General features: G+C 50.6%; 2 protein-coding genes across 6 annotated transcripts in view; both read right to left on the bottom strand.

The window, feature by feature from the left end:
• Positions 1–305: 305 nt before the first annotated feature.
• ITGB7 (integrin subunit beta 7) lies at positions 306–14,196 on the bottom strand. The gene is made up of 15 exons (XM_006904536.3): positions 13,195–14,196; positions 8,527–8,730; positions 6,714–6,915; positions 6,452–6,622; positions 5,490–5,731; positions 4,986–5,144; positions 4,612–4,707; positions 4,363–4,452; positions 3,234–3,380; positions 2,694–2,887; positions 2,148–2,371; positions 1,718–1,937; positions 1,371–1,579; positions 876–1,036; positions 306–622 (listed from the first exon to the last, which is right to left on the bottom strand). Exons 2-15 carry the CDS (start codon positions 8,725–8,727, stop codon positions 542–544), a joined length of 2,397 nt encoding a protein of 798 aa, XP_006904598.1. The 5' UTR covers positions 8,728–8,730; positions 13,195–14,196; the 3' UTR covers positions 306–541.
• A 1,159-nt stretch (positions 14,197–15,355) lies between these two features.
• Positions 15,356–24,784, bottom strand: part of RARG (retinoic acid receptor gamma) — a 21,168-nt gene continuing 11,739 nt past the window's right edge. For 2 of the 5 annotated variants that reach the window (XM_006904534.1, XM_025045225.1), the window contains 7 exons: positions 20,183–20,331; positions 19,795–19,936; positions 18,957–19,117; positions 18,579–18,755; positions 17,979–18,183; positions 17,369–17,527; positions 15,356–16,622 (listed from right to left, as the gene is read on the bottom strand). In XM_006904534.1, the coding sequence (XP_006904596.1) occupies positions 16,423–16,622; positions 17,369–17,527; positions 17,979–18,183; positions 18,579–18,755; positions 18,957–19,117; positions 19,795–19,936; positions 20,183–20,331 (1,193 nt within the window). In that variant the 3' untranslated portion in view covers positions 15,356–16,422. Of the gene's footprint in view, positions 16,623–17,368; positions 17,528–17,978; positions 18,184–18,578; positions 18,756–18,956; positions 19,118–19,794; positions 19,937–20,182; positions 20,332–24,535; positions 24,779–24,784 lie in introns of those variants that run through there. The other 3 variants (XM_015588646.2, XM_025045226.1, XM_006904535.2) reach the window with 2 other exon arrangements.

Raw genomic sequence — 24,784 nt, 5'->3', positions numbered from 1 at the left:
CATAGATGAGCAACAAGTAGAAGTACAAACAGGGTATCAGTTATGAATAAGAGAAAACAACCTGCACAGTAAGACAGAATATTAGATACTAGTGCATGGAATATATCTCAAAGTGTGGTCTGTCCTCCATCAACATTACTCTGGGAATCCAACAGCCCATCTCAACCAGCTGCTTCCCTGGCAATCACTTACTGGCTCTCCTACACATTTAAGTTTGAGAATCTTCCCCTGCCCTCAGGTGGCAAGAGGGGCTCCCAGCTTCACAGCCTGTTTTGACCTTGGGATAAAGCAAATGACAGCTTCAATTGAAAGTTAGACTTTATTGTATACATGGATGGGGTAAACCCCACTCCTTGTGAGGTAGGGAAACAAAGTTGCAACAGGAGGCAACCCTCTTGGGTGTCACTGAGAACAGAGTAGGTAGTGACCACTCCAGCACTGGATTAGTCTCCTACCCAGCCACTACCTGACAGACCCTCCCCCCACGTTTCCCACCATCTCCCCAGTGAGAAGAGCCCTAGGGTAAGTATCCTTACCCCCTTCAGAGAAGGGGACTCTCTGTCTCTTGAAAGCGAGGATTGACAGTGGTCGTGATGGCACTTTTGTAGAGAGGATTGCTGTCCTGGGGAAAGAGGTTGGAAATGATGAGGGAAAGTCCCAGGACTTCTGGACCTGGACCTAAGCCAACCTAGAACTTGAGCCAGACCCCAGGACTTGATGGAAGTTAGCAGAGGAATGGAACAGAGGAGGCACAGACCTGGGAGGGTGGGAAGGGGCTTCATGGTAGTTATCAGAGCTGAGGGTGGAATGAGAAAGCAACAGAGGACCTAACCAAGGAAAGCAAGTAAGACCCACTCAGTGGGCAGTCTCCTTACCTGCTTCCAGTTGAGCTGCTGCCGTTCCTTCTCAAAGCGATTGTATTCTCGACGGTCATAGATTTCTACTGAGAGCCGGTAAGCCAGGACCAGCCCCAGTCCTACTGCCACAATGCCCCCCACACAACCTATCACAATGGCCTGGGTGTGGTCTGCTCCCTCTGTAGGTGAGAAACAACACACACTTCTGGGTTCTGGAGCATAGGGATTGATGAACAGTTGCCCACAGTGTATGTGTATCCAGCCCCATCCAGCCTCCCCAGCCCTGCCTACTATTGAAAATGAACCCAGCAGGGTCCAAGGTTATCCTTAGTGCCCAGGGCCTTAGCCTTGTCCACTTGGTCCATCCCCTACACTTGTGCCTGGATTCATAGCTCTGCTTCAACCCCTAGCCAGGTTTCCCATTATCTTTACCTTTCCTCCCCAAGTTGAATCCCTACCCATCAAACTTCCAGGACTCCATTTGAAGTGTCCACAGCATCCCTGCCCACTTACTCTCTCGGGGTCTCACTCTCAGCACGACCCTGCCTCCAGCTTCATCCTCTATCAGGAAGAACAGCAGCTGGTTGTCCAGGGTCCTCTCTTTGCACCAGCCATCATCCAGGATAGGAGCCAGAGCCAGAGTCACGTTGGCATGAGCACAAGCCATGCTGCAGTTGGTAGCCAGGGGACCAGTTTCAAAGGCCCCACACTCTGCACAGTCCCTGTCCAGTGGATGCCAATAATTTTACCAGCTGGACAGTTGTCACCCACACCATATGCAGGAAAAAGCAGGCAGGTGGCAGTGGCCCAGCAAGCCCTGCTATGCCCCTACTCCCAAAATGTAAAACATGAGGCCTCACCTGTGTGTCTCACATGGTGTCTTGCAGCCTGGGCACTGATCACATAGGGCACCATAGTAGCCATCCAAGCACTGGCAGCGGTTGCATTTGCAGTGTCCATGCCCATTGCAGAGCCCTCCTTCGGGACTGACACAGCCATCTATGTCCCCACTGCATTCACACGCTCTGCCCGTGCGGTTGGCGTGACAGTGACACACTCCACATTGGCAGCGGCCAAAGCCTGGGACAGAGCCACATACAATAGACATCATAGGCTGCCTAGAACTGATATGTTCATGTGCATCCTATTCCCTCTCAAATATGCCAGACACATGCTCCAACTCCTATATCGGAATCTTTGTTACTCGCCCTTAGTGCCTTGAAGATCCCACAGCCTAAATATCCTTGGGAGAACCACTCTGACCCTACCCTCCCCACAGTCTCCAGGTACCTCCACAGAGGATGCCTTCATGTCTCTCACAGCTGGCATCATCACACTCGCACAGGTGCCCAGAGCTCTGTCCACTGCAGCTGCAGCGTCCACACTGGCACTGTCCTTTCCCACTGCACAGGGGCCCTGTCCCATTGGGGGCTCGGCACCCAGATTCCAGATCCAAGGAGGAGAGCTCAGCTTCAGAGCACTCACAGAATCGACCCAGGCGGCCGGGGGCACAACTGGGAGGGGAAGGCAGAGGAGGGAAATGTGGGGCATAGAATTTGACCATCCCTTGACTTGTCTTTCACACTATCCTCTAAACCCAAGATCTCCCAAGAGCTAGAGATGGAAGGGTGGTTGAAGAGATACGAAGTAAAGCAATGCACCAAGGAATAGAAGAGCAGAGGGAGTCCTGGTCAAGGGGAGCATCTCAGCACATCTGAGAAGCTTCAAGTGATGAAAATCAGGGTGCAGTCTAGGATGGAAGGCAGAGGAAGAGGAATGTAGGGGCTGGTCATATGTAGAGAACTACATGGGTGAACGAAAGCAGGCAGCCCTCACCTGCACACCCCGCATTGTAGGTGTCCCTGGCCATCACTGCAGTGGGGAGCCTGGAGCTGAGTGTCACTACAATTACAATCACACAGTGTGTGCAACTCCACAGTCAGCTCCTCTGAGAAGCCAAGGGCTCGTAACCTCAGAAGATGGGGCTCTTGGAGGCAGTGGGTAGCTTGGAGAGTAACCAAAAAATTCACCTGAGGACAAGACGGGCAGAAATCAAACTAAGATTATATGCGCGCCCATGTGTGCATGTGCATGCACACATATGTACACACACACACACCCCCAACACTCCCAAACCCATTGATCATCCAGAACTCTATTCCTTAGTAAATTAAAGGACAAGGTCATGCTAACACTCACCTCCTAGCAATACACTTGAGGAAGCTGCTCATTAAATCCCTTCAGAAGGGATGGTTGGAGGACTACCCCATGCTTTTGCATTGTTCTCTGTGCTTGCCCCCCATCTTTTCCTGCCTGCTTCAATTTCCCACTCCCACCCCCACTTCCTTCCTTCTGCCTGTCTTGGCTGGCTCTCACCATCTGGTTGATTCGGACATTGTTGCACTGGCCTCGGTCCCCAGCCGCACCATCCCTCTTCTCAGGACCCCCACACTGAGATTCGTAAGAGATGCGGACACCAGGAGGGAGTGGAGAGTGTTCGAGAGTCACAGTGGATGACAGGCTCTGTAGAAAGAGAGTGAGTAACAACATGAAGATTGACTCCAGCCCCACATCATGCCCTCTCCAGCCATTCCAAATTCTGCCAGAACCCTGCCCTCAGCCTTCCTTGGGGCTCCTTCCATTTTGCCTAGTCAAGAGGAATTTCTGGAGGAAGGACCTGTGAGAATCTTGAGGGATATACATGAGGACCCAGAGGACTCTAACAGCATTTCTGTGGAGTTGCAACAAGGAACTGCTGGGGGTCAGCGGCTGGCCAGGCACTGTAAATGTGCAGTACCTGTGTTTTCAAACCCCAAATCAGGACATATAAGCTGTGTGCATATAAGGTCCAAAGGGCAATTCTCCCAGACTTTGTCCTGGGAAATTTGATGCTGTCTCAAATTTTCTCACCATGGCTTTAGGACATGGTCCCTGTCATCAATAAGTCTAGTTGCAGAGGTAAGACCTAAACCCAAGAAACAAGAATTTTTATGGTCTCTCTGAAGAATATCTGAATTGTTTATAAGCTTAATGAAAGCAGGCTCCAGATGTTAAATTCTTTATGAACAGACTGACTAGAAGACAAATCTCAGCTCTTCTATCTGTTATCTGAGGGACCTTGGGCAAGTCACTTTGCCTCCTTGTGTCTATATCGCCATCTATAAAATAGGGATGGTAAGAGTTACCAAGCAGGGATTTTAGTAGGATTAAATGAGATAGAAAACAGTATGTGCACTTAGGACAGTGCTTAGCATGTAATAAAAGCTCAGTGAATATTAATTTTCCTTCTTTGCCAGAACAGGGCTCTATGCTTTGCACAAATCACTTAAGATTGATGAATGTAAGATTGGGCAAATGAACTATTAATGACAGCCATATACAAACTGCAGGTAGGAGCTGTGGTATGTTACCCAAAATGTGATTATTCCCTCTTAGTTCTGCCACCCCTCCTGAGAGCCCCCTTCCCACAGTGCCCACCCTCATTCTCCCCCAACTCGCCCCTCACGTTATAAGCGTCCATGATGAGCTGCACCACATTGCTGGAGTTCTCACTCAGCTCCCCCACTGCAGACTTAGGGATCAGCTTACTCAGCTCCTGAGTTATGAGGGGTTTCAGGAAATGGTGGGTCACAGCTCTAGGGAAATGGGCTTCTGGGGGTCTGGAAGGAGGATGTATGGGGAAGAGGAGAATAGATCTTTGAGAGACTTAAGGAAGGCTTAGGATGGGAGGGTCTGGCATTCAGACAGCTCTCACCTGGTAGACAGGCAGTGTGGCACTGGTGACAGCAAAGATGGGCTGGATGTTTGCTGCAGAGAGAGCCTGGGCTACCTGACCCACAGAGGGGTAGTCCTGGGGCAGGGAGTGGGCACAAGGTGAGCATAAGTCCTCCACAATACACAAGGTGCCCTTCATCCCAGGGAAATTCAGCAACCAAGATTCCACCAACTACAGGAATCCTGGAGGCTTGGCAAGGACGGAGGGTCTAGGGAGTGGAATAACACAGATTTCTGTTTGAGCTGTGGGGGGAACTTCTGGGGAAGATGGCAGGGTGGTTATCAGTAAGGAGAGTGAGGCTGGGGGAGGGGGGGAGTCAGATGGGGAGGGTCTGGGGGAGGGGAGGGACTCACAAACTCTGGGCTGCGACTGTAGAGGCCATTGCTGTCCAAGTGGCAGTGCCCATCACTGGGCATGAAAATGCCACCCAACTTCCCATCCCCAGCTGTGTGGAATGTGTCATCTGAAGTGAACACCAGCAGCCGGGACACATTTCTCCAGCCAATCTGTTCCTAGGGTGGGGTGGGGCATAGGCTGTACAACTAGGCATGGCCCTTGAGACACCCCAGCCAGTGATGTGAGCCAAGGATTTGGCCAGCCTCGTTCTGAGTCAGCTCCCTGTTTCTCTCCAGCCCCCCAAAGCAGGGTTGCTGCTAGTGCGAGCCTTCTTGTGAATGAGAAAAACATGCCTCTTCCTCAAGCTATTTAACTCCTATCTACTAGGAAAATGTCAAAATAAATATACAAACTACAGCGACTGTAATATGAATGACACCCCCTAGAATTGTACACTGCACAACCATAGGTGGCAGTCTTGGCCCCAAACAGTCCTTCAGATCACCGTCCCACCTCCTCACCTGGCAGAGTGCAGCCTGCAGAATGGCATCAAAGCCACCCTCAGGTGAGTCCAGGTTGCCGGACACACTCTGGCGCCCCACCTCCCGCTCAAAGGCCTTAGCATCCCCAGTCAGGGACAGCACATGGTGAAAGCTGAAGGGTGGCTGGCAGCGCTCCATCCGGGTGGGGCAGGGGTGGCGAAGCTTGGAGGGCACTGTGCTCACAAAGGGCAGCACCGTTTTGTCCACAAAGGAGCCAAAGCCTGGGAGAGAGAAGTGAAAACTGTGCCAGAAGTCACAGGACAGCAGTGGGATGGAGGAGCCACTGCTGAGGACTAGGAAGAGAGGAGTCCATGGGAGGTGGGAGGTGGTCCTAGAGGAGGTAATGGGAGCCAGGTGCTCCTATATGGCACCCAGTACCTGGTAGGGGCAAAGGGCTGAGACCACTGGCTCAGGAAAGTGGAGAATGGAAGAAATTAAAAGGACACATGAGAATCAGGCAGGGGTTTCCTGAAGGCAGAGAAAGAAGGCAGAGTGTAGGGTTTAGTATCGGTATGAGGCAAAGGAGGGGATGGCAAATGGAGAAGTGATAAGCGCAGAATGTACAGCCAGGGGCAGTGGCATATAGACTTTGTCCAAGAGACAGACCTGAGAGGCATCAGGGCCGTATCCGGGCAGGTAGGTACAGAGCACTGTCTGACCCCTAGGAGCTGTCTAAACACAGTCTCTCCAGACTCCGGGCTTCAGTTACCCCTCACTGTAAAATGAGTGGTCCCACTGGACAGTCTCTTAAATCCCCTCCAGCTCTGACCTAAAAGATGGATGTCTTTGGGGAGAGATGTCAGCAACCTGTGGCCTGTTAAAAATTGGGAGAGAGCAGGTGGGGCCCTTGTGTGTCCAGGATGTTGGCAGAGGCTAAGGTGGCAGTTGAAATTAGAGGCAGAGGGCTGGCAGGTGGCGGGGTGGGGCGGCACTGTGCTCACCAATGCGCACAGAATGTGTGACCTCCTGCAGTCGCACCAGCAGGGCGTGCCCGAGTTGGCGCACGAACTCCAGGTCATCCTTCATGGAATAGCTCAGGTCCATAAGGTAGTACAGGTCCACAGGGTATCCCTCAGCACGAAGGAAGCGGACCTGGAGCTGCTGGGGTTCCCCTGGTGGTTGAGGATGGAGCGGCAGGGGTATCAACAGGGTGCTTATAGATCCCTGCCCAAACTTCTGACCCAGCCCCGCCGCCCCTCTCACCTGGCCGCAGCGTGACCCGCACCCGTTGCGGCGCCAGCTGGGTGGCCCCTTCGCCACGGGCACCCTGGCTGAGTGGCTCATCCTGAAGCACCTCCTGCCAGCCTTGGGGTTCCTCCAGCTCCCCCACGGGGCAGCCCCGAGCCAGCAGCTCCTCTCTCCGGGCGCAGCGCCGTGCCTCTGCCTCCCCCGACGCTGTGAAGTTCTGCAGCCACAAGGGAAGGTGCGTCTGGACCCTAGTACCCTGCAGACCCCCAGCCCTGCTCCCAGCCTGCAATCCCCACCACTTCTAACCTCATCCCTCTCAGTCAATTCCCTGAGCCCCTCTGATTCCCTCCTCCCCTCTTCCTTCCACAGCTATCCTTGAACCCCAACCTTTTCTTCCTTGTTAGAGCCCATCTCCTGTAGTACCCCATTTCTCCTCCCTTATCTCTAATCCCCTTTTTCCCCAGCGACCTACCCTTCCCCTCCCTCTAGGGCCACAGACTTCCTGTTGAGACTCTCAGGGACCTCACCACCACAAAAAAAGGAGGAGCCTGGCCTCCTAGTCCAACCTCCCCTGCATGCTAAAGCCAAAATGGGAAGAGGATCAGGTTAAGACCCACAGTTCCTGGGAAAGGAAAGGGTAGAGACCCCTTTCCCCCATGTCTGTTACCCACCCCTGGGACTGGCTGGGAAGCCACAGAGGAAGGAAATGGTTAGAGCGGCTTCTCAGTGAGCCTGGGTGCCAACCTCTGATCTGGGGATTGGAGAAAGCAAACATGTACCTGAGTGTCCCAAGAGCCCCACCTGGTACCTCTGCTCTCTGCCTCCTGCAGACTGTCTTCCCTTCCAGTCCTCCCAGATTTACTATGTACCTTTCCCCTGGGCATGCTCTGCCTCCTAGTGAGTTTGCCCTCATCTCTTATCTAAGTCTCCACCTTCCTGTGAGAGAGTTCTGCCCCCACCCCCAGCTCAGGCACCCCTCATGCTCTGCCACTCTTATGAGCCCTGTCTGTTTAAGGCATAAACAAAGAATAGCCTTGTTTGACCAGCTAGGGAGATACCCGGTTGCCAGCATCATTCTTGGCCACTGAGTAGCTCAAGCCTTTCACCCACAGGCTTCTAACTTTTTCCCCTCTACTATCCCAGTCATAGGCAGCCACATACTCCTGCCAGCCCCCAACACAGATTCAGAAAACCAATCACACACTTCTGCTATAGATTAACCCCCAATGTGATGGTATTTGGAAATAGGGCCCCTGGGAAGAAATTAGGATTGGACGAGTTAATCAGGGTAGAACCCTCATGATAGGATTAGTGCCCTAATAAGAAAGGACACCAGAATGCTTATCTGCAGCCCATATTCAAGCCAGCAAAAGAGCAGATTCACCAGAAACTGAATCTGCTGACACCTTGGCCCTGGACTTCCCAGCCTCCAGAGCCATGAGAAACAAATCCCAGTCTCTGGTATTTTATTATGGCAGCCCGAGCTGACGAACTTTCTCACATGTACACATGCATAATAGGTCCCTCTCCTTATACAGAAGCATGAGTTCCAGCAATAACATACTCTTCCAAATTCATAGTCACAAGTCTTATCCATATATACACAAGTACACAGATACAGATATAAATGTACATGCACAGGAAAAGTGTGTGCATGTTTATGCACACACACAATCACACATAGGAATCCTATGTACAAATTCAGTCACACAGGACTGTGGAGTACACCACACATGTGCCCACACAGTCACACACATACACCTACTCATGGCTGCCCACACACCAGTTGCACATACACCTACATGTGGCTCAAAAGCCTCCTCTTTACCAGTTGCTTGCACCATGCACAGCTTGGATGTGAGAGGATGCACTTCTGGCAGGAGGGGGCTGGCTGGCAGGACCCCGGCAGGGACAGATCAGGATCCCCCCATTCTGTGGCCTCCCCTGGGGATGAGATCTTGGTGTCCAACTCACTCCCACTTCTGCTCAGGAACAGCAGGAAAACAAGGACCATTGACAAAGCCACCATGGTCTGTAATAGGATATAAAGGGGGACACATAGGTCATTGGGGAAGACTCCCCAAGTTCTCAGTCCTCTAAACTTAGCCTGTGGTTATCCCTCTCAAAACTCTACCCCAACTCTTATCTCCCCTCATAGTCTCACTTCCCCCTGTGGATTCAGCAGTTTCTTCAAAATGGCAGGAAGGGGCCAGTACCAGGCCATGGTAGGGGCCTTGGAGAAGACCTGTCCCTCCTGTGTGCAGACTTCAGGAGGTCAGGGTGGGCAGAACGGCCTAACTAAGATTCTGGGCACTGGACCTGGAGGCACTGAGGTCTACACTGAGGTCTGTCCACCAAGATTCCAAGCCATAGTGGAAATAGAACCAAACAGGAAACAGACCAGGTTCTGGTCCTGCCTCAGTCACTCACTAGCTGTATGGTAAGTAAGACTTTCTCTCTGGACCTTAGTTTCCACATCTGTAAAGTAAGAGCATTGAATAATCTGAGCTCTTGTAGCTTTTATAATCTTGGATTCTATATAAGGGAAGAAGATCATAGGCTCTAAATAAAATGAGAAAGGGAGTAGGAATGAGAAGAGAGAAAGCGAGAACAGATAAGGGAATATGTGAAAGAGGCAGAGAAGGTTAGTTATACTTGACTGACATAGTAACAAGAGGACTAAAGATCAGGCCATAAGAAGAACTTTCTAAAGGTCTGGGAAAACGGAGGAAGGAAGGCCATGGGTGATAAAATTCTCTCCATTCTCTAGTTTGCACAAAGGGAATCCAGAATAGAGAAAGAACCAGAAGGCAGAGTAATTCCTGGGTTGACCTCCAGGGAAGACTAGGCAAATTTCCAATTTCTTTAAAACATTAAATTTTGAATAGGCAATCCATTACCATGTTTCAAAAATCAAAAATTTAAATCCCAGTGACCTCTTTTACAGAAATGGAAAAGCTGATCCTAAAATTCACATGGAATTTTGTGAATACAAAACAATCTTGAAAAAGAACCAAGTAGGAGGACTCACACTTCCCAACTTCCCAATTTTACTGCAAAGTCACAGTCATCAAGACAGTGTGGTTCTGGCATAAGAACAGGCATATAGATCTGTGGAATATAATTGAGAGTCCAGAAATAAATTCATCCATTTATGGCCAATTGATTTTTGACAAAGGTGCCAACCCATTCAATAAGGAAAGAACAGTCCAACAATGGTGCTGGGATGACTGGATATCCACATGTAAAAGAATGAAGTTAGACTCTTACCTCACAACATATACAAAAACTAACTGGAAATGGATCAAAGGCCTAAGTATGAGTACTTAAGCTATAAACTCTTAGAAAAAATGTAGGGGTAAATTTTCATGGTTTTGGACTTGACAGTGGATTCTTAGCTATGACATCAAAAGCACAAGCAACAAAAATAAAAATAGATAAATTAGACTTCATCAAAATTTAAAACTGTGCATCAAAGGACAATATCAAGAGTGAAAAGACCATAGACTATGAAAAAATACTTGAAAATCATATATCTGATAAATATCCAGAATATATAAAGAACTCTTACAACTCAACAACAAAAAGACAACCCAATTTTAAAACGGGCAAAGGACTTAAATAGACATTTCTTTAAAGAAGGTAGACAAACGGCCATCAAGCACATAAAAAGATGTTCAACACCATTAGTCATCAGGGAAATGCAAATTAAAACCACAGTGAGATACTACTTCATACTCCCTATTGTGGTTCTAATTAAAAAAAAAATGAAAAATAAGTGTAGATGAGGATGAGGATGAGGATGGAGTAAATGGAACTTTCATCGTTGCTGGCGGGAACATCGTTGCTGGTGGGAACAACCACTGTGGAAAATAGTTTGGTGATTCTTAAGTAATTAAAACATAGAATTACCCTATGATCCAACAATTTCACTCCTAGGTATATTCCTAAAAGAATTGAAATAGGGTGTTCAAATAAAAACTTGTACAAGAATGTTCATAGCAATACTACTCATAATAGCTAAAAGGTAGAAACAACCCAGTGTCCATCAGCTGATAAATAAAATGTGGTATATCCATACAATGAAATATTATTTGGCCATAAGAAGAAAGTACTGATACATGTTACAACATCCACAAACCTTGAAAACATTATGTTGAGTAAATGAAACCAGTCACGAAAGACCACAGTACTATATGGTTCCATTTATATGACAGAGCCCAACGAGACAAATTCATAGAGATAGAAAGTAGATTAGTGGTTGCCAGGGGTTGGGGAGGAGTGTAGGATGGGGAGTGACTGTTTAACGGACAGTTTCCTTTTGGGGTGAAGAAAAAGTTCTGGAAATAGCGTTTATGGTTGCATAGCATTGTAGATGTACTTAATGCCACTGAATTGAACACTTAAAATGGTTAAAATGATAAATTTTATGTATATTTTACCACAATAAAAAAATCAAAAAGTTAAATCAGATAGTGAGAAATCTCCCATTGTATCCCCCATCCACCCTAGTTTCCACACCCACACAGAATAATCATTTATTATTACCTTTTGTTATAGTCTTTCTAGAAATTGTTTTATGCATTTATGAATTAATATAAACATATATACACTCTTTAAATAGAATCAAGTGGTAGAATTATACAAAGAATACACGAAGTTTTGCATCTTTTAACTACTTTCTTGGAGATCCTCCTACCCCCCAAAATAAAGAACTTTCTTGTTCATTTTTACAGCCACAGTTTTCCATTGCATGTATGTATCATATCATGGTCTCTTATGATGGAGATTTAAATTGTTTCTAATTGTTCACTATTGTAAATAATGCTGCAGTGAAAATTCACATACTTATTTCACACGTGCGCAAGTGAATCTGTAGGATAAATCCCTAGAAGAGGATTTGTAGAGTCAGTAAATAGGTATCATTTGTAATATTGGCAAATATTGCTGACATAAACTCCTTAGAGACTGTGCTGGTTTACATCCCCCTCAGCAGTGTATGAAAAAGACCTGCTAACTCCTTGTAGCATCTGCCTCTTCCTCAGCCTAGGCTCAAATCCAGATGATCCGCATGGAGCGTCGGAAAGGGGTGGGGTGCCAAGTCCTTGACAGCCCTTGTCCTGCCCCCCACTACCTGTGACCTCATATATATATATCAATATATAGATATATTTATATATCGATATATATATATATATATCAGAACCTTCTGTGAGAGGCCAGCTCAGGGCTCAGCCTCGGTGTAACCTCAGCCCTGCTTGCTCTGCACGCCTGTGGTCAGGGAGGCTGCAGATGCTGCTGCACGAAGCCCACTTTTGACTCATCTCTCACAGGTGGGGCCTCCATACCACACTGGTTCCCCAGATAGGACAAACCCAGAGACCTGAAGCCCAACTCATCTCCCCTAAGGGGGGCTCTGGGACTCCCAGGATGGCCCACCCCAATCCCCTTCTCCCAATTCTTCTCCCCCTCCCTTGTGCTCCCTTTCTTAGGGATATGTAACCTGCCACTTGCTTCTCATAGTCTGTTTCATTCTCCTCTTCATCCTATTCAAAAATTTGATTTTATATCTACTGTTTTTCTCTTTTCCACTTCTTCACAGTTCTTCGTTTTGCTTTTTCTTCTCTCTCTGACCTTAACAATCGAATGGCAGAATCTTTTTACAAATGGAAATCTGGATCCCAGGTGGTAAGTGACTTGCCCAAGGTCATGCAGTGCATTAGAGGCAGACCAGGGACTGAGGCAAGGCAGGACCTATGGTTGGTTTGCTGCTTTTCTCCCCTCCAGCCCAAGCACCATCATCATCGAAAGTTGTGCCCTCTCCCCACTAATCCCAGTGGGCTCTACCTAATCCCCTTTTTCTGTCCTTGGGGGACTTCTTAAGTCTTCCCTTCTCTCCCTTCATGGTAGTTCCATTCGCCTGGACTTAATTCTGACTCCAATAAACACCCTACTGTTCTCTTGGCAGCTGAGAAACAGAGCTTCTTCCCATGCAGATCTTCCCAAGTCAAGCAGAACCCTCTACTGCCCACTTGGAGTCACTAGGAGGAAACAGAACTGAGTTACTGGGCCACAGTTCTCCCAGGAGTGTAGGATCTGTGGCCAAGATACCGATCTGGAGAAGGTCTGAGCTGAGCACTAGGCATTAAGCAGCAGGGATAGCAGCTGGGAGTAATACTGGGAAAACCCTACCTTGACACAATCCTTAGGATATGGCAGGCACTCAGATGATAGCACTCATACATTCCCACACCTCCTTTTCCTCCCTCCAGCCCCATTCTTGGGGAATTGATGCAAGAGAGATAGGTAGGAGGAAGGAGGGCTTGTGAAACTGGAAGAGGGAACAAGACCGGGGATCTTAGGAATGCAGAAAGGAGTTCAGAGCCTTTTTCAAGTTTCAGCTGAATCCAGGTCATCAGAACCCTCTTCCCAAGAGGTTGAGATCAGGTGGGGCCTGAACTAGTAAGGAGAGATAGGACTGTGCCCACATACTCACAGGTGCGAGCAGAGCAGCCTTTCCTCCATCCGCAGCAGCAGCCTTTGTGTACTGATCTGAGAGGCTACAGAGGAGGAAGTGACACGCCCGGGGTGGGGGGAACTTGGAGGGGGTGACTGATCTAGAAAGTGGAGCAGACAAGGGTGGAACTGGGCCAAGGGAGTTGATAACAGAGATTTGGAAGAAGCAAGCAAGGAAGCTAATCTGTTGAACACCTAACAACAGGTGTTGAGTATATCATGTTGTTATAATTAATCCTCACAAAAACCTCCTGACATAGGTGTCAATATCTCCCCAGTCCCCTAGTTTTACAGATGTTGAGACTTAAAGGTAAGAAGTAAAAATCTTTGCCTAAGGTCACATAGCTAGCAATTGACTGGTCTGGGATTTAAATCCAGGTCTATCTGCCTCCCAGTTGATGATCTACTTCCTCATACAGGAACATGATAGGAAAAAATGTGGAGGTAGTAAGTAGTGTAGAGAGGGGTAGTAACCATTGTTCATTTTGAAAACCCAGTGTCCACTGTATTATAGTGGGTGCTTAACTGCCCAAGTTCAAATCCTGGTTCTATCACTTACTAATAGTGGGACTTTAAGTAAATTACTTACTCTTTCTATGGCTGTTTTCTCATCTGTCAAACAGAGCTCACAGGATTGTTGTGAGAATTAAACGAGACAATTCATATCTATTGCTTAGAAGAGAACATGGCACATACTAAGGGCTTGAAGAGAGAATCAATGGATGAGGTATAATGGAGGTGAAAAGTAGAAGCTTTGAGAAATTCAAGGTCCAGATAGCTGAGAAGCTGGAGAGAAAGGCACAGGGCCAGGCTCACAGAATGAGACTGGGGCCAAGGAGCCAAAACAGAAGTGGATGGAGCCTGGGAAAGGGATGGAGGCCACCTGGGAGAAGCAGAGTACAGAATGGCAGCTGGAGCTGGAGCAGGGATGAAGCCTGTTAGGAGACAGGGTTGTGGAAAACATTCACCCCTGGCTCATACTTGATCACAGGGAACTTTGAGAAGGAACTGGACCCAAGGTCTATGTTCGCAGGTCTCTTGCCTCTACCAGAAGTGGCACTCCTTGCAGGAAGGACTGACTGAAGCCACTGCACCTAGCAAAGTGCCCATCTCGTAGCAGGTGCTCAGTAAATGGAAGGTAGATTGTAGGAGTGTAGCTCCTGTAGGGAGCCACTAGGGAGAAGGGGCTCCTTCTCTGGGTGGACTTCAGCTGGCCTCAAGCTATGGGACTTTTTACCCTTCCCCCACAACCGGAGGTTACCATGGCAATGACCCCTCCTACCCCATAGGCCCTGTGGTTTCCTCTAGAGCTTCTTTCGCTTTCTTCTTCTGCTTTCCCCCCCTCTTCTCTTCCCTATTCTTATATCCTCAACCTCTCATTCCCATATGCACAGGTCATCAATGAAGAAAGCCAGGCTCAAGGTAGGCAAGGCACTGGCCCAGGGAAGAAAGTGGACCACAGGATGTGATATTGAGGGGACGTCACATAGGACAAGGGGAAGATAAATACAGGGGCACAGTGGTAGAGGCCAAAGGCAGTGGGGCAAGTAGGGGCAAGGAGAGATTAGGACAGAAGGTAACAGTGGAGTCATGGAGGCTGCGTGGACGTCATGGAGTGAAGAATGGGGTCAGAAGGGACAGAGAGAGTGACTCATAAAAGTGAGGTCATAAAGGGTGGTAGAGCTCAAGAGTGAGGGGTTAGTATAAAATAGAAACACTGTAATTTAGATTCCGGCTATGGGTCTTTTCTTCTGGGGCCAGAGACCCTCTTGAGAACCAAATGAAGCGTCAATGAACTTACTCCCCAGAGACAAGCAGAGACGTACATATATATAACTGAGGGTAGGGACAGTTTAAAGACCTCTGAGGCTCATTCCTGCCTTCCCAGAGATCTATAGGATCCAATATAAGAACCCACACTGGTGGCTGTAGGTGGCCCAGACACTCGGGGTGGGCCCTGTGAGCTCCCTTTCCTCCCACCCTACCACCCCTTCCATCCAGGCACATTACATCCTATTTCCTTGGTCCCACTAAGAAAACTGCAAAATCTAGTAGATTAGGAGCTCCCCCTCCTCACCCAGGCCCTCTCTAGGTCAGCTGGTCCTCTCCCCCACCACCATCTCTCCCAGGTAGCCACATCCCATGAGTTTCCATCACTTTATTTTGCAAAAATAGAAAACTCAGCAATATGCGATACAGCGGGTGGAGGATAGATGTAAACAGAGGGGAGGGGACAGCACCCTGACCCCCCAGAGAAAAAGGGGAGCCAGTGGGAATCTTATTTGGCAGCTAAATACAAACTGGGGATTGGAAGAAGGGAGGGGTTACAGGGGCCCTGGGCTCCCCCTCCCAAGACCCCAAGAGGAAGGGGTCAATTCCAGGGTGTAAACAAAAGCTAATAAATAAATAGAGGCTTCCTCTGGGTCAGGGCAGGATCAGCTAAGCAGCATCCACCCCCTCTCCCTAGGCCAAGCTGCTCTTGGGGTCGGGGTGGGGGAAGGCACTAGGGGGAGAGGGGTCCCTTGGCCCCTCTGTAGTGTAGGAGTCCCTACCCCGATGGCTGAGATGGGGGGCAGGGGGAGCCCAAGGCACACGACAGGGCTGGGGAGGGGCTTAGAACCGAGGGCACAAGGTAAACTCTGAGCCCAAGGAAAGAGGTGCAGAATGGACCTGCATCTGTCCCTTTCACCCTCTGGCTCCCCACAGAAATGCAGGGCCCAGCCTGCCCCACCCTGACCTGGTATGAGGATGGGGCACAGAGGGCAGCTTGCACCCGGCAGGTGCATTACGCAGCATTAGGCACCAAGGGCAGCGGCAAGAGGGTGGGCTCAGCCCTCCCCCTATGCCCCCCTTTTGGTCTCTAGTGTTCCTGTTTGCTCCCAGAGGCCTAAGCACCTGGCAGAGAAAGGGGCTATGGAATGAGACCCTGCTATCTGAGGGGCAGTGCTGAGATTTTAGAGTCCAAACCGAGGCTCACCCCTCTGCCCTCTTTCCTGGTGGGAGCAGGGCAGGCCCCCGACACTGGAGAGGGAGCCAGTTAGAGGAGGAAGGGGATGAACACAGAGGCACCCCTGGAAACTTTGGCAAAAACAAGGAGTTCATTGGAAGGGGTGGGGAGAGAGCAGAGCAGGTCCTCCCCGAGTCACTGGCAGTGTCTAGGAGATGGTCAGTCTGCTGCCTGGAGCCCCAACCCCCATGGCAGGGGAAGTCAGGGGCCCTGGTCAGGTTGGGGGCTGTGGGCCCCTTTGCCCTGACCTCCAGGAACCTCATCCTCGCTAGAGGCCTTAGGGTGGGGACCGGTCTGCGAGGAGTCGTCCTCAAACATTTCAGGGTTCTCCAGCATCTCTCGGATCAGGGGAGGCATCGGGCCTGGAATCTCCATCTTCAGGGTAATGGCCCTTTCTGCTCCTGCAATGAAGGAGCAAAGAGTTTCAGCGGGGCAGAGGCACATGCCTTGAGGCTGCCTCCTTGACCTTTCTCAGCTGCCCTATGACTCCCCTCTGGGGGCTCCCAGTACAAGCCTGCCACCTCTCTGTCCCAGCTCACCCTCTCCTTAATTTAGGGTTCCTGGGGACCACTCCTTTGCCTGGAGCCTCTATATGTCTCCTCTGCCAAGTTACTGCCCATTTGTTCTATCAGGCTGTCTTCTCAAAGATCACACTGTGCCCAACTTCCAGCCCCACTTCCCAGGCACTCCACCCTCTAATATCCAGAGCTTGCCAATTATTCCTATGCCCATTCTTAATAACACTTGTACCTACTTATCAAACACTATCTTCCAAGCATCCTTCTAAACAAGCACTTTCCAGTAAAATTTTCTGTGATGATGGAAATATATGCTCTGTCTAATACAGTAGGCATAGCCACATATGGGTACTGAACACCTGAAATATGGCTACTGCAACTGAATTTTTAATTCAGTGCAGTTCTAAGCCCATTGTTTGTTAATTTGTTTAGTCCTTACAATAACATGAGGTTAAGTATAAGCAGGAGAACAAGGCACAAAGAGTAAAGGAATTTGCCCAAAGTCTCCCCACTAGCATGTGACAGAGCTAGTTTCTAGTGTAGGCTTCCTGGTTCTCATCCACTCTGTTCTTGTCTCCACCTGTCCAGCACATCTAGGAAGACAGAGGACAGGCTCACTCGTGACTAACCCTTGGTGCTGATGCCCCGGAGGTCAGTGATCTTCATGAGCATCCTTGGGAACATGTAGGGCTGGCTGGGCCGCCGCCGGCGGGCATATAGCCTCAGGGCTTCCAGCAGTGGCTCCTGCAGCTTGTCCACTTTTTCGGGTTCTTCCAGGTCCATGCGATCTATGAGGACAAGCACACTGGAGTGAGAGAGGAAGATGTGGAGAGGACAGTGACAAGTAGCTGATCCACAACTGGCCCTGCCTCCAGGCCCCAAACTTTGTCCCACCAGCCCCTCACTTGTTTTTCCCTGAGACCTACCCAGGCCATCTTCCCTGTTCCAAGCCCTGTACCTTCTCTCCTTTAGTAAGAGGTTTGCTCTGGTAAGTCACTCCTGCTCAGATCCCTACGTCAGCACCAGTGTCTGGGATCTCTTTAGCTTCCCCCTGGCTCTACCCCTTTTAGTCCTACGTTCCAGGCTGCGGGGAGCCTGCATTGGATCTAAGAAGTCTGTGGATGGGGCCAGATACAACAATCCCAAGGGGAGAGACAAAGGTCTCCAGCCTGGTCAGAAATCAGGTGTGAGATGTGCTGGGAGAGGAAACCAAGCAAACACCAGGGGGCTCCCTCGCACCTCCACAGATGAGGCAGATAGCACTGAGCAGCCCTGTCTCTGTGTCATCCATCTCCAGTGGCAGAAGCTGCCCGGCAAAGGCAAAGACAAGGTCTGTGAGGGGACCAAAGCCAGCATTGTGCATTTGGGTCCGGTTCAAGGTTAGGCCATCGGAGAAGGTCATGGTGTCCTGCTCTGGGGTGTACCTTGTGCAGATTCGCAGCATCTGGAGGTGGACAGAGGGAGGGTTAGTGCTGTCTCTGGAGAGGGGTACATATGGGGGTGGGGAAAAGAAGGAATGACATGCACATGGAAAATGAAGAGGTTAGGTCCAGAAGGAGAGCAACCTGAAGCAGGCATGGGGAGAAAAAGGTAGAGACGTGGAAGATCTGAAGCTTGGGGAAGGGAGAGAAGTCAGAAGGAGGCAAGGTGTCCAGAAGTCTAGGATCAGGTCTTAGGGGTAGGGTTTAAGACAAAAAGGGCTTGAGTTTCGAGGAGATTTGGGGAGTCCCAGATTGGAGTGGGGAGGTGAGAGAATGAATTCTTTGTATGGACCAACTCCTTGGTCTCATATGAGGGTCAGGCTGTGGCCAAAGACACACTATGGGGTTATTAACTTACCAGGATGTCCAGGCAGGCAGCCTTGAGCAGAGTGATCTGGTCAGCAATGCTGAGCCCTGTAAAGCCAGGCAGCCGCTTGGCAAACTCCACTATCTTGATGATGCACTTGGTGGCCAGCTCACTGAACTTGTCCCACAGCCCCAGATCCAGCTGTACCCGGTGGTCTGCACTGGAGTTCTGCAGGGAGGGCAGGAGAAAATGTAAGGTTAAGATCTGCCCTGCAAGCTGTCTTCTTTCTGCCAATACCCCAAACACTCCCCTCTGCATTCTGATGCCCTCTTTGTCCTCAGCACCAGATCATGGCTTCCTACACAACCCCTACCCATTCCCCAAAGTGAATGGTCCCCTGCCCTCACTGGGGCCTTGCCCACTCCTCACCGTGGTGTATTTTCCCAGCTGGCAGAGCGAAGGGAAGGTCTCCTGATGGGCTTTGCTGACCTTGGTGATGAGCTCTTCTAACTGGGGGCTCAGCTCATAGCTGTCAAGCAACCCTTCTTCTTTCACCTCTTTCTTTTTCTTATTTCGGTCATTCCGCACAGCTTGGGGATGGAGGAGCAAAGAGTGGGTCAGGACTCTCAGAACCTCCCTCTGGATATCCCCTTTCACCCTAATGTAATGTGCTCAGTCCTTATATGAACATCTATTCACCTTGAGATTCTAGTCAGTGTCTCAGTTTCCCTATCTCCTACATTAGCTCCCATTTCCAGGCTGGCTCTCCCTAGCCCCACCCAGGGCCTACAGCCCCTGCTCCCTCCCCAGGCCATTCGGCTCCATCCTGCCCTTCCTGTCACCCTGCAGGAGCTGGGGTGGGGGGGCGGTGTGAGGGGGGAGCAGGATATGCAGGCGGCAGGATATCCACTTATAGCCTTGGCAGCACAATGGCGCAGGGGAGGGGGGCACCCCAGATCCACCTCAGGCTCGGTCCTGGGAGCAGGGGAAGGGACTGGCAAGCCCTCCTCTCACTTCTCCATGAAACAGGGGAATGTGAGATGGTAACCCCATTCATATACTCAGAGGAAGGGTTAATTAAGCTCTGAGATGGGTGAATGGGCAGGGTGGGGCTTCCTGGGTGAATGGAGCTATCAAATAGGACTGACCAGAGAGGAGGCAGCACCCCAGGGCAAGCTAGATCTCAGAGGTCAGGGGAATGGGGATGGCCAGTGGGAAAAGGTGGCAACCACAGGCTAGGACAGGAGTGCTCCTTCTCAGGGCCTACCTTCCTTGGACATGCCCACTTCAAAGCACTTCTGTAGCCGGCAGTACTGGCAGCGATTCCGGGTTACCTTGTTAATGATACAGTTTTTGTCGCGGTGACATGTGTACACCATGTTCTTCTGGATGCTGCGTCGGAAGAAGCCCTGGTAGTTGGGGATAGAGGAGTGTCAGTGAAGCAGGGTACTGAGAGCACCAGCCTCTCAGAGGCCTTGCAAGTTGCCCCAGGCCTGACCCAATCTCTTAACCACCTATGTGCAAAGCATCCCCCTCCTACCCCAGAGGGATGCCCACTCACACACAGCACATCACCCCTTTGCTCTGGTTCCTGGTATCTGATCTCACCAGGTAACTCTGGATGCCCTATGCATCCACCCCCACCATGTACACACCTTGCAGCCTTCACAAGAGCTGACCCCATAGTGGTAGCCAGAGGACTTGTCATTGCACACGAAGCACGGCTTGTAGACCCGAGGAGGTGGTGGGGGTGAGGGCGAGCTGGGCACCATCTCCTCCGAGCTAGTGCTCTGCGTCTCCACCGCTGGGGGGCAAGCAGTATGATATGAGGATTGGAGGAGAAGGACCCCTCAGAGCTCCAGACATCCTCATCATACACACACACCCATTCCCACTTCATTCTGCTCAGCAGCGATACCATCACAACCACAGTGATTTAAAGTGCCAACGACCACATATGGCTCCATAGGAAACACTTCCAGAAACCCCCAAACAACCACTATTACTGCACCTCCCACAGCCTAGCCATCTCCCTTCACAATAATGCCAGCCCACGGCTTACATGACACTGTTCAAATCTCCAAATTCCAGGCCAAGGCCATCCTGGAAGTTAACGTCTCTGGGCCTCATTTTCCCCAGATATAAAGTGGGTAGGTGCAGGGGTTATGGTACATGGCCCTGAACTCTTTACTCACTCCTTATCACATCAATTGATAGTTGTCAGATAATCTACTTTCCACCATCCTCCTCCTCATGAGGCAATAGATCTAGGGGTGATAGGCCATTACAGGCCACCTGTAGCCAGCACCTGGCTAAGTGACCTACTAGGCTACTCAGTAGGTAGAACAGGACCTCATTTTCTCTCTAGTAGTACAAGGTAGATAATCCTCAAGCTTTTCCCTCTCATAGTGCCCACCAAATAACTGCCAATGTCATTTTCCCTAGAAACCACTGAGACAGTGGAGCAAATGGGACAGAGGTATCAGAAAAGTATATTAGAAACTATGCAACTATGCAACAGTTTTATTTTACACATTAAGGAACTGGGGCCAACAGAGGGGGACGAGCCCAGTGCCACACTGCCAGTTGACAGTGAAGCCAAGGCTCTCAGGTCTTCCAACTAGATCTCACCTGAAACTCACAGAAGTTGGGAAAGGAGAGGCTGAGATATTTGCTTAGATTCTCAGGTCTAGAAGCTGTTGGGGGTGTAGCAAACTGGAGAAGTCAGGTGATACTGGGTAAACAGGGCTGGTGGGGGAGGGGAGCTATTGCTGGACCTTCTCTGAGCCTGTCTTCACTCCTAAACTTCCCCACAAATACCCGTTTACAGCTCAAAAGAGGTTTCAGCCCACACCACACCATACCACTCAGTGTGTGAAGAGGATACCCTCAATTTAGCAAGCTGCTAAGTAAACCTTTTTTGGGTGCCTGGTTGACCTTCAGAGGCTGGAAAAATCTATAAATTATTCAACTCATAGGACCTGTTCCCCAAAGCTGGAGAGCCCAAAGATTGCAAGAAAACCCTAAGACCCTCCGTAAGAAGTGTCCCACACACCCACCTCATGAACACCTTCTTCCTTCTAACCTGCTGCAGCCCACCTGGTCAGAAGTCCACCCCATGCCCCAGAAGGACAGAAGAAAAACCCAAGATGCCGGTCCAGGGCTAGCTCCACCCACCCCACAGAAGAGAAGCCCTTCCACCCCCCAACACATGCAGACACTCAATTAACATAAGAATCCTGTTGGAGGGAGAGCCCCCAATAAAAAAGGAGAGAGAGGAGGGGAGGAAAGAAGGGTGCTGAAGTCTCTTCAGACTGGGGAGGAAGACTCTGAGCGGGCTGGGGCTAAGAGATGTGGGACCAGATGGAATGCCTTTCAGGATCCCTCCAGGTATCCTCTAAGGGCACAAGTGCTGCCACAGGCCACTGTGTGGGGTGGTGTTGACTGCTGACACCCTCCCTGCCCACAGAGCGCTGCCTCATTTCCTCTCTTTTGAAAGGGCCTAGGTGTGGTCAGACTGGAATGGGGCAGTGCCAGCCAATTATAAGACTGGAGGCCACAAGGAGACAGGCCCAGGGGCAGCTTTTCCTGTCTAAGTGGCACTGTTACCTCTTCTTAGCACCCCTCTGGCACACCCCCCACTCCCTGAACCCTAAAGTACAGACCAGTGGGCAAAGGGCAAAGGAAAGTGAATTGGGTCAACTTAATTCAGATCCCCTTCTCAGTCTGGGGCCAAGCCCCCACTTTTGGGATGCAGCTTCTGGGCTAGGCTTGGGCTCCTGCTGAGGAGAAGGGGGTGGGCTCTGGGTTTTTCTTCTTTTAAAGCCCAAATTGCTGAAATTGAGGAAATTCCTGGCCAGGCTGAGCGGAGCTTCAAACAAACTCTTTATAACCGGCTGTAAACGCTCCCAGCTGCGAGGCCCAGGGCTGAGAAGCCTGGACTCACAATCTGCCACACACCACCTAGGAGCCACACATTTTCACGTCAACAATACCCAGGGCACGGAAGCAGACATATCACCAATGGGCTCCTATACCACAACCAGACCCCGGCACAGGTGGCATAAGGGCACACTGACTCCAACCACCCTGTGGAAGTGGACACACAAGTCACAAAGCGGACATACAACACCCAGCGCTCCACTTCACATTTGCAACTGATCAGCTCTGCTACCAGACAAACACCAGGGCCTGCCAACACAGCACCAGGACACTGAAGCTTCCAAACATGCACCAACATACCACATGGCCCTCCTCTCAAAGGACCTTTTTCCTTCCCTGGTTTAGACACCCAGGTCTAAACAACATTCTCTAAAACTGTGTGGACCAGGCATGAAGTCTACCAAGACCCTAAAGGCCAAAATTATTGGTCTAAATTGAAATGCAAAAACAAGTGCAAGGGGCCTCCATAGGCCTAAAAAAACAAAAAAAAAAAACAAAAAAAACAACAAAACGGGGTACCTACTCGGCCTCAACAAAACCCCTTCCTGGGAGATTTTCTCCACCTCAACACCTCTCCCAGCATACCCCAAATCCACATCCTATTGGGCAAGGAGAGGAAGGTTAAGGATTCACAAGGATTTGATGCAAAGCAATAGTTCCATGCTTTCTCCTTCCTTTAAATGCCACACTTTTTATTATTGCACCCCCCTCCACCCCACCATCCTAAAGTACTGTCTCCTATTTGCCACCTCCCTCTTTCAGTCTCCTGGTAGTTAAATCTGAGCAGCTCTATCCTGGAACAAAAAAAAAAAAAACACGAACTCGTAAACAGCGCTGCTGAGTGCCAAGGAGTGAGGCGCGTTGGCGGGGGCTCTGTGACCCCGCGGGCGCACTCCCCCAGCGCCACACACCCGCCCCTTCCCAGCGTGCCCCCAAGCCCCTATTCCCCAGGCGTCTGCACTGGGCTATGAGCGCGGTCCCGGCCCCGGTTAATTTCGGCGGGGGGGGGGCAGGCTTCCCTACCCGCTCCTCCCCACACCCCACCCCCGCCAGGCACTTGGGCCCAGGCTTCAAAGCCGCCTCTCATCTGGACTTCATTTTTACTGCCTCTCAATCCCCAGCTTTTTATTACCGCTCTGGAAAGGGGTTCCAGGGCCCCAGGCCTGGCATCTCCCATTTCATAGAGAGGAGAAGATGGGTATTTGGGGACCCAATGATGTACTCCCCACCCCCGTGCCACCTCCAGGCCACCCCCAACCACACACAGACTTTGCTTCAAACTTTTCGCTTCCTACTGAAGTTGTGTGTGTTGAAGCCATAGGAAAAAGTCATCTCTCTGCACACAACCTTATACACATTTCCAAATGTTTCTTTTAAAATGGGGGAGGGAGACGCCAGAGCCTAGCCTTCACCCGGTTGTGTGCACCACCCCTTCCACCCTATACCGAGAACACACAGGATGCACGCTCGAACACAGCACTTTCCAAAGCCGCCCCCGCAGCCACGCAGGGGCACACGCCCTCCCGGCCTCACGCCACAAACATCCCTACACAGGGCCATGCAGACCTGCCAACGCTATCGAGGGGCGACACTGCCTGGAGAGACCCCTTCACTCACACCCACACCGCCTAGACAAGGCGCTGCACACTCCTGGGATTCACACGCTCTGCAAATAATACTTTTTACACTCCCAACTTCCCACATGGACTTTACAAACACCACCCACGGTCCTGGGTGCCATATCCCCCTAGGGCCACTGACTGCGCGCACAGACTGCCAACACACCTTGGTCTCTCCCTATCCCCAGGAACTCTGGAGTGGCATCAACCACAGATCCTAGCTAAACACCCACCATAAAAACCACACACTCCAAACACTACTGCACACACCCAAAGGAGTCGCTGAGGCCCCCACGTTTAAAGGGCCAGTACCTCTCTTTCCTATACACCCGCCCTCGCATAGAATCAGAATCTCCGCTCACACCCCAGTTCCACCTTTTACATATGGAAGAGTGAGCCACTGCCCCTCCTGCACCCCACACCCCACCCCCGGGTTCGGGTACCTACATTGCTGACTGGAGGGTTGCGGCCAGGCAAAAGACTCAAGTCCAGCGAAACAGGAGCTGCCCGTGGCTCTGCGCAGCAAGCCGGCCCCGGGCCCGACCGCTCCGTACAGCCGTCGCGGACCCGGGGCAAATGTTTCCATGCAGTCGTACATCGCGACCCAGCTTGGAGGGAAGCTGGGTGCTAGGAACACCAAAGACCCGCGGCCGATTCCCCCTCCTCCCCGAGCGGCGCCCCGCTCCTGGAGGGGGG

Source organism: Pteropus alecto, unplaced genomic scaffold (assembly GCF_000325575.1).
Source record: "Pteropus alecto unplaced genomic scaffold, ASM32557v1 scaffold220, whole genome shotgun sequence".
Taxonomy (NCBI): Eukaryota; Metazoa; Chordata; class Mammalia; order Chiroptera; family Pteropodidae; genus Pteropus; species Pteropus alecto.
The sequence above is the reverse complement of the archived record's forward strand: the minus strand, read 5'-3'. Positions and strand labels throughout refer to the sequence as shown.